A 14,720-nucleotide genomic window follows, 5' to 3' on the forward strand; every position below is an offset into this window, starting at 1 on the left:
AGTCCATTTAGATTTAACGTAATTAACGTTTTCGCACAAAGATCCGAGTTTAACAAGTTTATTCGCGAAACCATACGGATGATCTACGATAACGTATCTATTAATTAATTAGTTGAATTGATGATTAGATAATGTCCGTTCAGAAAAAAAAAAACTACTGTGTTTTTGTCATGTTTAGAAAAAAAATACATAGATATTCTTGATTTCCGAGACACCCTATATACCCACCCAAATTGACGAGTTCGTTTAGAGGGGATGCTTCCCCGCGGATGCGAATGCGCGCGCACACGTATCGCTGATAAGAGACGGCTTCCTTTGATTTTCCGGCATAGGACCGGCGTGCCGGCCTCGGGATCCTCTCGCGTTCGCCGCACCCTTGTGTTGTGTTGGCGTCGCGACGCACGCATTCGTTTTCGCGTCGCGGAAACGAAGATGTACCACCGGCAGGTGCACGAGCTTTCAGGTAATTCGCCGATAAATTCAAAGGCATACGTCAACATTGATCGAGAGAGCTTTGCTTTATCTCTTGCCAAAATACAGCTATAAGTATTTCAATGGCTATACGTAGAGTAATTACAGTGTTTACGCATCGAAATTAAATGGCTCGACTATCGATTATTTAAATTTCGAGGTGTAAATAATTTTTAAAAATTAATTTTGGCTTGCTAAGCTTTAGCTTGAGTTTTGATTATATATATATATGTATATTAGTCAGCCACATGTTGTTTCAGTCATTGAAGATTTCTCGGAAGAATTTAAGATCAACGTCTTTTTAATGAAAATTTAATACGATTCCTGATTAATTACAAATTTGTCTTTTGAAAAGCACAAGTAAATAAATAATAAATTGTCAGTATTGAGTTGGTTCCACAAGGGCACTTGATTTTATCAAAAATATGGTTGTATGTACTTGATTTATTTTAACTAAAAGTTTGATCGAAAAGATAAATGGTTTTTTCATATAATTCATATTATAATTAACGAGTTTATCTATATAAAAATTGAAAGAATGATATTTAATATCGGAATTTAATTATGACAATTATACATATCTTTAAATTTTGGTTTCATAGGTGAGTTTATTCAAAATTTTATTAAGATTTTTGTAAAGAGAGGAACAATGTGAATAATCAGAAACATGTTGCATACATATCGCTGATTATGTTACAGTACTTTCCAATTTATATAGATAATTATGTTCATCATTATATATTTACTTTATTTAATCTCTATTAATTTATGTACACTATATGCAGCACGTGTGCTCTAGCCACCTTGTATAACGGAGTCTCGTGCAATCGATCGAATGAGCACGACGTGGCGCAATCCTGGAAAAGTACTCATTTCTTCGAATCACCCTATACACAAAAGATTGTTTTAAAATTTCGAAGAAATTAATTTTGTTAAATTTGGTGCTAATTTTCGAATTTTCTTTACTTCAAGAAAACGTATCACAATTTCACACATTTTCCCTTACCTTTATTAATGCTACATAAAGAATGAGTACTTTAGAATTTTTTTTCTAATCAGTAATTAAAATTTAATATTGTACCCTTTTAATATTCAAGTGTAATCATTCGTATATTTTATAAAATCATGTGATTATATAACAGACAATGTTTAATGGTTTAATAATTTCCCGATATCTAAAAGAGAATATATATTGATGAATAACGGAGATTTTACGATTGATACTTATTCGAACATCGAAATCTCAAAATGGAAGAATGTAAAATTTTTTACACTTTTGGTTAAAAATTTGAAGTTTACGCGAATCGGTTAGATTCTTTTTTCTTCTTCTTTCTAAATCAGGCTTTTTCACATAAGTCAAGTAAAGAGATATGGGTCATGGAGATGCTCATCGAATAAAGGAAAAAAAAAAAAAAAAAAAATGCCACTTTGCTCTTTGAGGACCCCGTTACTCTCGTCTTTTCTACCACCTTCCCTTTCTTACCCACCCCCTTCGCGCGCAAGCTCTGTTCATTCACTGACAGCTGCAGCTGCGCGAGTTTCCGTACAGGAGAGTAGGTGCACACCCTTCCGCAACTGCAGTTGGCAGTATGCTGCTCTTCGGGTTGCAAATCCGACGTTAGTTGACACAAATCTGACAACGATTCTAATTCCTCCAAGTTTTATATATTGGTGACGTGATCTGATACAGCTCGTTCATTATCGTTATCTCATTAGTTTTTGATGGATATAAGAGCGAGCTTTCCTTCCCGATAAAAATTCCAGAGTGATACCTTATCGTCATGGACAGCGACGATTGAGGGATTGAAAGCGAAAGTGGCGTAAGTCGGCATATCTACCGGTTTGCACTTACGTGTCCTTAAATTATAAAATTGTTATAAGTTACAGCATTATTATATTTTTTCTGTCATTGTGAATAACATCTTGTCATTATGAACACTATGGAAATTAATTTTTCCAATCTTGATGCTCTATAATTGTTTCCCTATTGGTCATAATGCTATTCCAACAGTGCTTCTATTAAAGTTACAAGATTGGTCCCAAAGTTTTCTTTTAATTAAATTTATAAGTTTTTTATTAGGATTTTTTTGCGAACTGATATATATATATATATATATATATATATATATATAATATTATACATTAATATTAGATAATAATTATGTTATATCTTTCATTATATATATGCTGTAGTCCCGGATGAATTATAGGACACGTATATCGTCAATGGATATATATAGTATATAACGTTATATTTTTCATTGTATAAGTTATATAATTTAGTTTCAGATAAATTATGATACACGTATCGTCCGAGAACGCGCATAGGTATGATCGGATGAAGCGTAAAGGTACAGCTTTTCTCACGAATCTGTTTAAATCGAGAAAGCTGACAATAGGAATGAAGATTAACGAGGACGAAGAGATGGAACGCGCGCCCAGGGTGGAAACTCCTGGTAAGATATTATTTCTTCTTTATTCTCTTATTAAAAAAAAAAAAAAAAAGATGTCTAAAAATTCTTGATAACATTCTACGAAAATCCGGGAAGTTCCTTGAATTTTTTAATCATTTATTAATTAATTTCATTAATTTAGAAAATAATACGGAATTATTAATGTGAGAATAGCACAGTATATCGGATGCTATTAAATGACAATACTTATTCCATTAATTGTAAGTTGAAAGATAATAATTGATGCCGACAATTACTTTAAATCTCGATAGCTTTATTTTATGCTAAATATTTCTAAATTTAATTAAATTAAAATAAATAGATATTTAATTAAAGTATAATAAATATAAATTGAGTATAATAAATTATATCTAATAATAAAATTTAATATTGTTTCTTCCATATATTTAATTAAGAAAATAAAATTTCAGTTAATAGATTACATATATAAAAAGATTAAGATTTATAAGTTATATCTCATAATGGTTTATAATAAAAAGCATAAAGCGCATAACCGAGATAATAAAAGCGATATTGCTTGCAGCAATTATTACCAATGCTTGTCGTCGGAGCGGCTCGGAGAACGACAACACGATGTCGCGAATTCCATCGACCTTGAGTGTGACAGCGGTGGATGTTGTCGTCTCCTGTCAGCCGTCACCCTCGCACTCAATTCTGACCCTGACACCCGGTAGAACGCGTAACATCGATCAGGACATGGAGGCGCTCAGACTGAGTCGTCAGGACAATCCTTTTCTACAGGTTTGACCTGATTATTATTACATTATCTTATCAGATTTTTCCGATCTTTTAATCTCGGAAAGTTTTCGATCTCGAACAATTCTCGAATATTTTAAGAAGCGGCGGGTATCTTTTTATTTTTTCAATTCAGATTTTTTTAACTTTAAAATTTAATGTTGCAAAAAAAAGAGTTAATTTTTAGCTTAATAAAATTAATTCTTATTATAAAAAAATTAACAAAGTATTATAATAAAACACACACACACACATATACACAGTAAACTCTTCTATTTCTTGAATGTCTATACATTTTACTTTGCAATGTACATATCGACTCACTTGTGCAAATTTCCTCTAATTATGCAGGTACTAGCAAGTCGAGAGAGCCTTGTGGAATCGATTGAGGAATCCGAGTCTGACGATGCGATTCTGATGTCGCAGGTAAGATACTAAATTCAAATTTTTAGGAGATACAACAGGATTTTAAAAATTTATTTCTAGACAGAATGAAATAACACATCTTTATTTTTCCTCCACTTTTCTATCATCAAATAATATCCTAAACAATTTTATATGCTTTAAAAATTTTCATTGAGAGTGAAATAGAGTTGATTACAATCTTCATCAAATTTATCTTAAAACAACAACCGCATATGCTTTCAGGAATTGGGTGACGCGGATCCTCTCACACTCGCGCAGGTACACGAGCACTTGGTACGCAGTCCACCTCCGGCTTCGTGGCCCAATTCCACAGCCTTTCAATTTCCCCATCAGGATCAGAATACTACTCCATTCAAGAACGACGCGATATCACAAGCTAAAAGTCCATTAAAAACACCCTCTCATCGTAATAACGAGCACGAGCTCTCCAGGAGCGAGCCATTGACCGATATCAGAGGTGAGGATCTCAACAAAAGGACGCTTAGCGCATGCAACACAATATCTTTTCTTTAGAAATTAAAAAGTTAACTGGGAACCAATTAACTAAGAATTGGAACACACCTACGGATATTATACCAACTAGAATGTATTTGTTTCCTTTGAGTCAATAATGGTTATGAATTATTCAAGAAGATATGCATATAAGGAGTATATATGTATATATGTAAGTGTGTATGTGTGAGAGAATGAAATTGTTTAATTGAATCGACGAGGAACTAGCCGCGTGTCTAGGTGAAATTACGCCAACGCGCGATATACCGTGGATATGGAAATATAGATCAGAGCTTCGGTAAATCGATCCATTCACGACAGACATTTACATCCAACCTTGGCATTGCACTTATGGACACGCGCGATATCTCTTTCTCCTTCTCGCGAATATACATTGCTTCTCCATTTCCATTTTTAACCCGAATAAATTAAGGTTTCTTAGTAGGCGGTCGGAAATATTGCAATAGCTCTCTATTTTATCAATACCATCGAATCAATAAAATAATTTCAAGAATATATGATAACCTATGTATGATTATATTTAACAAGCTTATTTATAAATATGATCGTAATAATAATTACATAATTGCATATAATTTAATTTTAATTACATTATAATTTATAAATATATTTATATATAATTACACACACACACACACACACACACAAATTTTTTTCATAATAAAATATGTAAATATATATAGAAAATTGTCAAATATATGACATTTTTTTTAAAATTTAGAATACTTGAAATTTTTTTATTCCAGATCGGCATTCTCATCCTTTCTCGTTACTACATCCGACGCCGATTCGTTCCTTATCGGAAGTTCGACGACTCCATCGATCGGCGGATGATAGCGTGCAACTCATGTCGAATGAATAAATTTCGCTATTGGATCATGATTTAAGTGGTTTCTCGCCAGAGTCGATATCTAGAAGGATATCGACTCTCAATTTTGCCGACTGTTTTTCGAGAGCAGCGGTTGCTGAGTCGAAGAAAATTTCGTATGTGAAAACGAAATTTATGATTGATTCTAGACAAGGTTTGTGCTAATTAAGAAGATTGCTGAACAAGAAATACGAAGAATCATCAAGATTTCATATTTAATCAGATTGGGGCTACGATAAATTTGAGATCGATAAGATAGAATTACAAAGCGAGTAATAATGCTTTGGAATAAGATTTTTAATTGCAATTAATAATACCGTTCAAATATATGAAACTTGGAACTTCAATAGTTAAATGTATTTATTTTTTCATCAACTATAAAATTATTTCTCATGGAATGGAATATATTAATAATTTCAATTTTTAATTGATTTAAATAATCTTGATTAATCAGATTGTGTGTATCGAAATCTGTGTATGTGTGGGCGTTATAAATAATTCACAATTACGATCATATATTTTATCAATAGGGCCTATTTCTATAATCATTTTATAATCAATCAAAATACAACATCAATACATTTTTTCACTATTTTTTATTTAATGGTTAAATAATACGTCTTTTATTTCATTTATTTATTTGCGGATAATGTACGAATAAATAATGTGAATTATTAAATGCGCGCGAATAACCAGGAAATATTCACACTTTAACTTTTTAAAGATACGTCAAATCGAAGAGTTCAAGCATTCAAAGAGATGTTGTGGCACGGATCTTACGTAAGGTAGCTTGCAAAAGATTTTAAGAATAGCACTATTACATATATAATTATTATTGAACTAACAAAAAATATTATCTCTGCTAAATCGTCAGCTGAGAATTAGATGAATATTTAATATATCTATTGGGTTTTCAAGCTTTAAATTTATGGATAATTCGGAATTTGCAATTATATCTTTAGACTCTGTCGCAAAGAGCAATATATCGTTATGTAACAATCGTTAAAGCGATGCATAATTATTAAATTACTATCTATTACGAGCCGTGATAGTATCGAAATCTGTTGTTAATATGATGGTTATTGTTGACGCACATGTCTGTAATTATTCGTGCAATTTAAATGTCTATTTTGTGTAGCTATTTTTAAAATATTTCAAAAACATTTACTTGTGTGTGTGAATCTTTTCTACATTACTGAATATATTAATTAATGGTTCTTGATTGTTGTTAAGCTAGCACAAATATTTTTCTCGATCAATTATACACGTAAAAGTTTCTTTTTTTATAATATATTGCGAGAATATTATATAGATACAGAATGCACAAACATTTCTCCGCTATTAAAACTCACTTTTAAAGATGACTCAAGATAATAATCGCACGTAAAAATTAATAACCAATCGAAAAATAATTTTAACGCTGACGATGCGCCAAATGTACAGGCCTCAATTAAACAATTCCTCAAATTAGATAAATAGACAGATAGTAATAAGATCTTTTTTATGAGACAAAGCAGTGGATAGATTTATGTATAACGATTTACTTCCGATATTGAAAGTAACATTTCTTTTAACGATAAAAACCGTCGTCAATGAATTCTCAACGAATCAGAAGTATTCTTGTTTGTTCTTTTCTTTTTAGGATAACGATTTTTGTAGACACTATAAACAAAATCTCTCTCTCTCTCTCTCTCTCTCTCTCTCTCTCTCTATCTCTCTCTTATTCTCTCTTTGATGTGTTCTTTCCAAATATAGCAAAAAAAATTTATTACGAAGCTACATAAAATAATATTTGGAATTCTTTTTTGTGAAAGATAAATAAAATTATTAAATTGCTGCATTTGAAACGTCAATTAGCTTTGGCAACATCTCGCAGGCATTAAATGTTAAATTAATTGACATATTAATTAACACGACTACATCTATATTTTTATATTAAATATAAAATTTTATTGAAATTATTTATGTTATTTACAAAGTCGTTATAAAAAAGAATGGGATTTAACTTCCGATTTGCATTAAACTCCTAAAAAGTTTTGCACATTAAATTTATTTTTAATTTCTCACGTTATCACACTTACAATTAGTTGTAGAACCCATTAGTTTCTCTTATACATTTGTCGAAAAATATTTGATACCATTTTTGGATATGTTTAAATGATAGTATAGTAATGGGTGGCCAACCGAACGCAGTAGAATTATATTTATCAGGAGTATAACAATATTGAAACATTATTATTAAAATTCATACATATTCATATACTCATCCATGTATAAAAGTTATATAAATAAATAATAAATTAATCGTTAGGACAACTTCGAACTCATTAATATAAATTGTATTACGAAGATTAAAAAAGGTAAAGGGGGAACGATTTTTCTCTGTCCAAAAGCATCTTATATACGTTTCACTTCGGTTGCGGTCACCCGCCGATGAAAATAATCGGCGAAATTTTAGCAGGGTTTATACGAACTTTGGAAAAACAGTGTAATGGAGTACCTATAGAAAATTACTATATACCATATTAGAGTCCAATTGACTTGGCCATTGAGAGAATTGAGATTAATTATATTATACTTGTACTTAGAAATCTTATAAACGTTAGAGAGTTTGAGAAAGCGTTCGATGACGCAAAAACAAGATGTAAACTCACCAAAAAAAAAAAAAAAAAAAAAGAAAGAAAGACAGTAGAGAGACCTATTTAATCTAGCCGAGTGTAATATATACATTTCACACACGTGAAATGTTCGCGGTATCGAAGATGTAAACGCATTTGGAGCAACAGCGAACTATGTTTCGAAATTTCTAGAATCTATTCTGAATATATCCTAAGGTGGACTTGTTAAGTAAATTAAGTGGACCATAGATACGACTTTATGTTTTTAAAGTAGCTTACAAATTACAAGCTCACTTCGTCTCTCTCTTCTTTTGAACGAATGTTTAAAGTAACGAGGACATTACCAAATATCTCCTGGTAGTACTAAGGATTCTCGATATCTATAAATGGTATAAATTACACTATCCGAGAATCATGATTTATCATCGGAAAGTTGATGATATCAATGGTGCAGAAAACCAGCGATCCATGATACGAAGAGTCCGTGGTAAATAGGATCGAGATTAAGTCTTAATAAGAATAGAATGGTCATTAGCGGACACTTTTAATAGCCAAATGCCGCAAGATAGATATCTTGCCACGATGTAATGGCCTATAAAAGCATATACTCATCGAAGGCAATGAATCATACTTAATAGTGAACGAGGCGAATATCTTTTTATCGAGACTTTGTAAAATTTCGAGGCTGTCTGCGTGTATCGAAAAATCTTATCACTCATTGCAGGCTGCAAATTTCAAGATAAAGAAAAAGAGGAGTATTCTCAGGCGGATAGTTTAATTTAAAACACCCTATATATAAATCGTATATGAGGATCGCGCAATTACGAGATTCTCCATGTAAGATCTCATAACAAATTGGATAGTACTATCGCCGCATTATTTTGTGATAATTAATTGAAGGGATCATTATTGATCGCAACATTGACTATTATCATCCATTAACTCTTTTCATTTGTCTTCGCAATTATTAATAATATGCGGATTTGTGTGCAAGCACCAACAGCGAGATAGAGAATAGAAAACAACGACATGATAAACAACATAATAGCGAACTTTATTTAAGAAGTAAAACATGAAAAAAAAAATAAAACAAAGACTGTAACGTATTTGTCCGAAATTATATGTACAACAGAACAAATATATGTAATCATAATAATTATTTATTATTTAATTCTTATTTGTTTTTTAGAAATTTATATACATTTAAACTTTATATACATATATATATATATAATTTCGCTGTTCGTTTTTGCAAACATAAATCAGTATCGTGGTTATTAATGATATTAACATACTTAAGCGAGTGTATGTATTGTATTTTATTGTATTAAAGAGACTAGAGAGTGTCCAACACACACAAATATATACATATAGACACTTGCATAATACGCGTTTTGCGGTCGCGCAAAATCTGCGCCGCGATCTCTAGATGTGTTTGTTGTTTTCGAATAAAAATGAAATATATTTGTGTTACTGTAAACATAACACCGTATTGTGCAAATCTTATATTGCGTTTCCTATTTTTCCTTACCTCAATCTAATATATCTCGATAAGATAATTGTCAAAGTTTTACAGTTTTTAGTAAAATAAAAGATATAGCAAATATTTGCGTTAATTCGATCATACGTTGAGTTTGAATAGCGGTAAAAATGATAGAAGATCCATAATTTTATAATTTCCTAGTTTTTCTAGTCCTCTAATTTTCACAAGAAAACAAAACTTTGATATTTTACATTTTACTATACTATTTGAAAATAATTTTAAATTGTTATCATTAATTTAATTAAAAATTATACGATGTGTGTTTGATGTCATTTTAATCGCAAAAATCTCATTAATTCCATTAAAATTATTCTCAAACCGAATAAAATACAAGTAAGAATTTTTCTTAAAATAACAATCGAAGTGACAGAAATCTAAATTATTGTAAATAAATTATTGTTTTGTTGCGATCCTTACAAACAATAATTATTTTTCTATCAATATTTAAAATTAAGATATTTTTTCCCATGCTTTATCGTACGACTTTTTGATTATTTACATATAATTTGGATTGAGAACGCGCAATTAAACAATAGAATCGCAGGATCGAGTAATTTAACATAAAGATAAGCTCCGTAATATATTAATTGATTATTAAATAATTGATCTATAATTTAAAATATTTGTATAATTTAATATTACGCTTGTATACATCATATAGTACGCAAAATATTCGGCCTTGGCGGCGTAAACATTAACGCGCTATTGTTACGACTTAAATGTAATAGTGAGAGACGCTCTGTCAAATTCCTTTTCTAAATGTCGCGATCGCGACAAGTATCGGGAAATAATTTGATATAATTAATAATTAATTCTCTCTCTTTCTTTTACTCTCTAGGCAACAATTATTTAAAAATACTTAAAATTAAATATATTTTGTCCAATGTTTTTTCGTTCGACTTTTCGACGATTTAAATAAGATTCGGATTGAGAACATGCAATAAAATAGTCTAATCGCAGATCCGAATAATTAATATAATGATAAGCTCCGTGATATATTAATTGTTTAATAAATAATTGATTTATAATTTAAAATATCTATATAATTTAATATTTCGTATATATAGTTTATAGTACATAAAATATTTCGGCAGTGAATTAGGATAATACCTAACATGGTAGTTGGCCTTGGCGGCGTAAACATTGGCGCGCGTAAACATTGTTTATGTATCACGGCCTTGTTATGTTATTTATATAAAGACACTTGAATAGAACTGTAGTGGGGTGAGACCCTCAAATTCTTTTCTTACGTTTTATCATTCGCGCGGCGATACTCGAGCGATACAGTAGCGGTGCGTGGTCGGTGCCGTCATCGTGCCGCGGACGGCTTTCGCGTCTTCCGCGTCGCGTATCAATACAGCATTGCCACGAGTCGCACAATGGCTCATATGTGGCACGCGCATTTGTGCGTTGAACGCACATTAGTGCGTCGTCGTTGCCGTCATCGTGCCGCACGAGCAACGATGCGTCGCGTTATCGCGTTTCCGCGTTTTCGCGTCGTCGCGTCTTCGCGTTGGACTTTTATCTCGTTTTCATGATTGTCATCGAGAATCATACTTCGTTGCCGACTAAATGGGATGTCTCTCAGCATTGCAATTTTTAATATATTAATACCTATTAATATAATTAATTTTATATTAATATCAGTTAATATTAATACTATATTAATATTATATATTATATAAATATTTATGTATTAATAAATTTAATATATTAATGCAGGCGCAATGTTAAAACGCCTCAGTGTCGCGGCTGAGGTGAATGCCGGCCGCGTAGCAACGTATGTTCGTGCATAGTATAGATGCATGTTCGCGCGGTTAATCTTGAACTTCGGTTCGAGAATCGGCTGTTGAGGGCACGTTCTGCTCCGACGAACGGTTCGGCCCGAATCGGTTAGAGTTCGGTCGATTGTTTTGGAATCGTCGTTCATGGGTCCCTTCTCTTGTACCGTCTAACAGCACATTGTAGAAATACTAACATGTTTGGCATTTGAGGAGTCGGCTGTACTAATTAGGTTCGATTTTCGCTCGCTAGAGAAGTTGATCTCCCGCTTTCGAAGTGATCTAAATTGTTAGCACGTAGAAGGTGGGTATCTTCATTCTCGACCCGTCTATCAGCCTTACGATAAACCCGGCTCAGTCTGTACGATAGAGACTTGGTGGTTCGTATGAAATCGTTCCTAACGATGTTCTAGTCGGCCCTCGATGGGAGCAGGCGCGGGTCAAGAGTCGAGCGAACCCCATTCGCGATGATTCCATCAATCGATTTCGTCTTCTTCCGCTTCCGCTTAACCTTTGTTCGAAGTAATCGGTGAATTCCCGACTCGTCGACTCGAAGTGTGATTCTCACGTGAAGCGGGGTTCGATCGTACCGAAATTCGAAAGTGCGGGGATGCCGTTTAAAATATCGCGCGTGTGATGAACCCGAGAAGAGGAGGAGGCCTAGGAGAGGCATCTGGCACCGGTGGAGCAACCCTGTGGTAAGTAAATTGTAGTGTTATTTGTATATTAATTATTGATTGCATACGTGCATTTTAAATTGAGCAATTAATTGCGTAATTCGATTTTTTATTTATATGGTTCAAATAAGAGAAAATTAGAGAAAAAGATTTCTATATAAAAGCTATAATCTTTTAAAAGTTTTTACTTTTAGATAATAGCTTTTATATGGAATTATTAGAGTTATTAGTAATGTTCTCCTTTTGTTCAAAATTTATAAAATTATTTTATTAATTTGCTTATTATATGCATCAAATATAAAATTTAATGTGTACAATAAATTTTTTGAAATAATAATTATTTTGAGCGTTCCTAAAATTAGGTTTTCTGTTTGTATGTTACAGATCAACCTAACGACACATTCTGAGAGGAGGAGGAGGCCTAGGAGAGGCATCCTGCACCGGCGGAGCAACCCTAGGGTGAGTATTTATTATTTGTATATTAGTTGTTAAAAATATTTGAATGAATTAAACAAGAGAAAATTAAAAAAAAGACTTTTATATAAATTCTATAAAAGTTTCTACGTGAAAGAAAATCTTTTTATAATTTTTAAAATTGTTTCATTTTTATAAAGAGCTTGTTAGTATTGTATGCATCGGATATAAATTATTCTGCATAAAATATTAATTATATTTTGGACGCTACTATAATTTAGATTTTGTATTTGTATGTTACAGACAACGTAGCCTCAAGACCAACAACTCCGCTGTTGCGCATCAGTGTGCCGGTGAGTGATGAATTTTATTTTATTTTGAGGTAACGGATTCGTAGATATTGTAGATGCAAACGTAGATTATATATTGTAAATAGATCCGTTACTTCAAAATGGATGGGCTAGAATAAATTTAATCAAATAACTTTCAATAGATTTTTTAATACGCATTGAAACATATTACGGATATAATTTAAAGTACAATATAAATTAAAGCAAAAATTTAAGTAAGATATAAAATATTTTTTTAACTGATAAATTTTATTTAATTTATTTAATGAAGAAGGCGTTAGTAATCTTATTAATAAAACGAAATAGCAATAATTTATTCTTATATTACGCATCGATGAATGATGAAATTTTATTTTATTTAAATATTATTTTATTTTATTTTAATAGATTCGTAGATGTGTTGCAGATGTAGATATAAATTGTAGATAGATCCGTTGCCTTAAAATTGATGAGCTGGAATAGATTCAGCAAATTCTGTCATCATATTTCACTCTAAAATTTTTATTAGATGAGAGATTTCTCTGCAATGCGTTTATAATATAAAGAATGACTAATTACATATCAACTATATCATTATATTACATCATATTATGTTTTTACGATGACGTCATTTATTGAAATTTTTTTTTTTTTTTTTATAAACGGTTTTATAGTACAGATATTATCTACAAATTAACGGACAAATTACTGTAGAACAATTACTGTAGAAAGAAAAATGTCTTATTTATTATAATAGAGCTCTTTGATTTTACATTGACAAATTATTAAATATATGTATTCGTGTTTAAACGGGGTTGATTCAGTGACATAGTGACATGCGGGAATCGCGAGGTAGTTTTCAATCGCATAACAAAATTTTCAATCAATCATATTTATCAATCGCGGATAAGTAGAGAACCAAGTAACACGAGAATCCACTCTGCTGCTGTTGCACGTGTACAGGAATGTGTGAACATCCGTCGACAGTCCCGATAATCGATACACCTCGGCGACAATTTATTTCCTTCGAGGCAGATGGGGGGAAAAAAGGGAATGTATTGAAAATCTCCGATTATACGATAAAATCACCGATAGCCACGCGAAAGAACTGGAATAGATAGGGGTTGCGAATCCCTATGATCTTATATCTTTTCTGTCTCTCTCTCTCTCTCTCTCTCTCTCTCTCTCTCTTTTTCTCGCTCGCGCATTAAAATTCTTTATGCACCTCTCATTTTATATCTGGAGTACGAAAAGTAATTCCTTTTACTCGCGTTCCCTCAAGATTACCTAAAGGATCGTGCAAGTAATTTTTTATGCAAATATATTATAAAACCGCTTTTCTCTTCGATACATTTGTCTCACGCAGCTGTATATATACAGACACACACACACATACAAACACACACACACACACACACACACACACACACAGAGAGAGAGAGAGAGAGTCACGTATACATATTTACACATTTTTCTTTTTCTTAATACAAGCATAACGAGTTCTCTCTCTCTCTCTCTCTCTCTCTCTCTCTCTCTCTCTCTCTCTCTTTCTTTCTATTCGAAAATCAAGACAAGCTTGTAAGCTTCTTTTGAAAGTTGCATTGCAATCGCGAGACTTAAACTTTGTTTTGATCCACAAAAGCTTTTTTCAATTCAAGAGGTGGTTTGCTTGCAACGTTACATATGCTTATAAAACGCGCTATTGATCGAATTCCCAAAGATCCTATCTATTTCGTTGGCAGAATATACCGAAAGGATGTACGTATGATACATCCATCTCGTATATTTATCTCCCTTCACGATTGAAAATTTAGGATTTCTCAAAGAAGTTTACGTTCCTCTTGCTCTCTTTGCTTTCTGCATTTCATTTA

The 14,720-nt window shown here is 32.0% G+C and overlaps 1 protein-coding gene and 1 long non-coding RNA gene across 3 annotated transcripts; both read left to right on the plus strand.

Annotated features, from left to right (window-relative positions):
• The first annotated feature begins 349 nt into the window (after nt 1–349).
• LOC138937700 (uncharacterized) lies at nt 350–8,171 on the plus strand. Of its 2 annotated transcripts, XM_070304217.1 has the most exons (7): nt 350–463; nt 2,188–2,291; nt 2,755–2,927; nt 3,469–3,686; nt 4,032–4,106; nt 4,329–4,563; nt 5,366–8,171. In XM_070304217.1, exons 3-7 carry the CDS (start codon nt 2,768–2,770, stop codon nt 5,479–5,481), a joined length of 804 nt encoding a protein of 267 aa, XP_070160318.1. In that variant the 5' UTR covers nt 350–463; nt 2,188–2,291; nt 2,755–2,767; the 3' UTR covers nt 5,482–8,171. The 2 variants fall into 2 exon arrangements, with proteins under 2 accessions (XP_070160318.1, XP_070160319.1); XM_070304218.1 differs by lacking the exon at nt 2,188–2,291.
• A 3,212-nt stretch (nt 8,172–11,383) lies between these two features.
• On the plus strand, nt 11,384–12,878 carry LOC138937781 (uncharacterized). Its single transcript, XR_011447571.1, has 3 exons — nt 11,384–12,127; nt 12,491–12,565; nt 12,824–12,878. It is a non-coding gene; the product is annotated as an uncharacterized lncRNA (long non-coding RNA).
• Nucleotides 12,879–14,720: the final 1,842 nt, after the last annotated feature.

Source organism: Polyergus mexicanus, unplaced genomic scaffold (assembly GCF_030449975.1).
Source record: "Polyergus mexicanus isolate NDT 795.1 unplaced genomic scaffold, iyPolMexi1.0 SCAF_11, whole genome shotgun sequence".
Classification (NCBI taxonomy): Eukaryota; Metazoa; Arthropoda; class Insecta; order Hymenoptera; family Formicidae; genus Polyergus; species Polyergus mexicanus.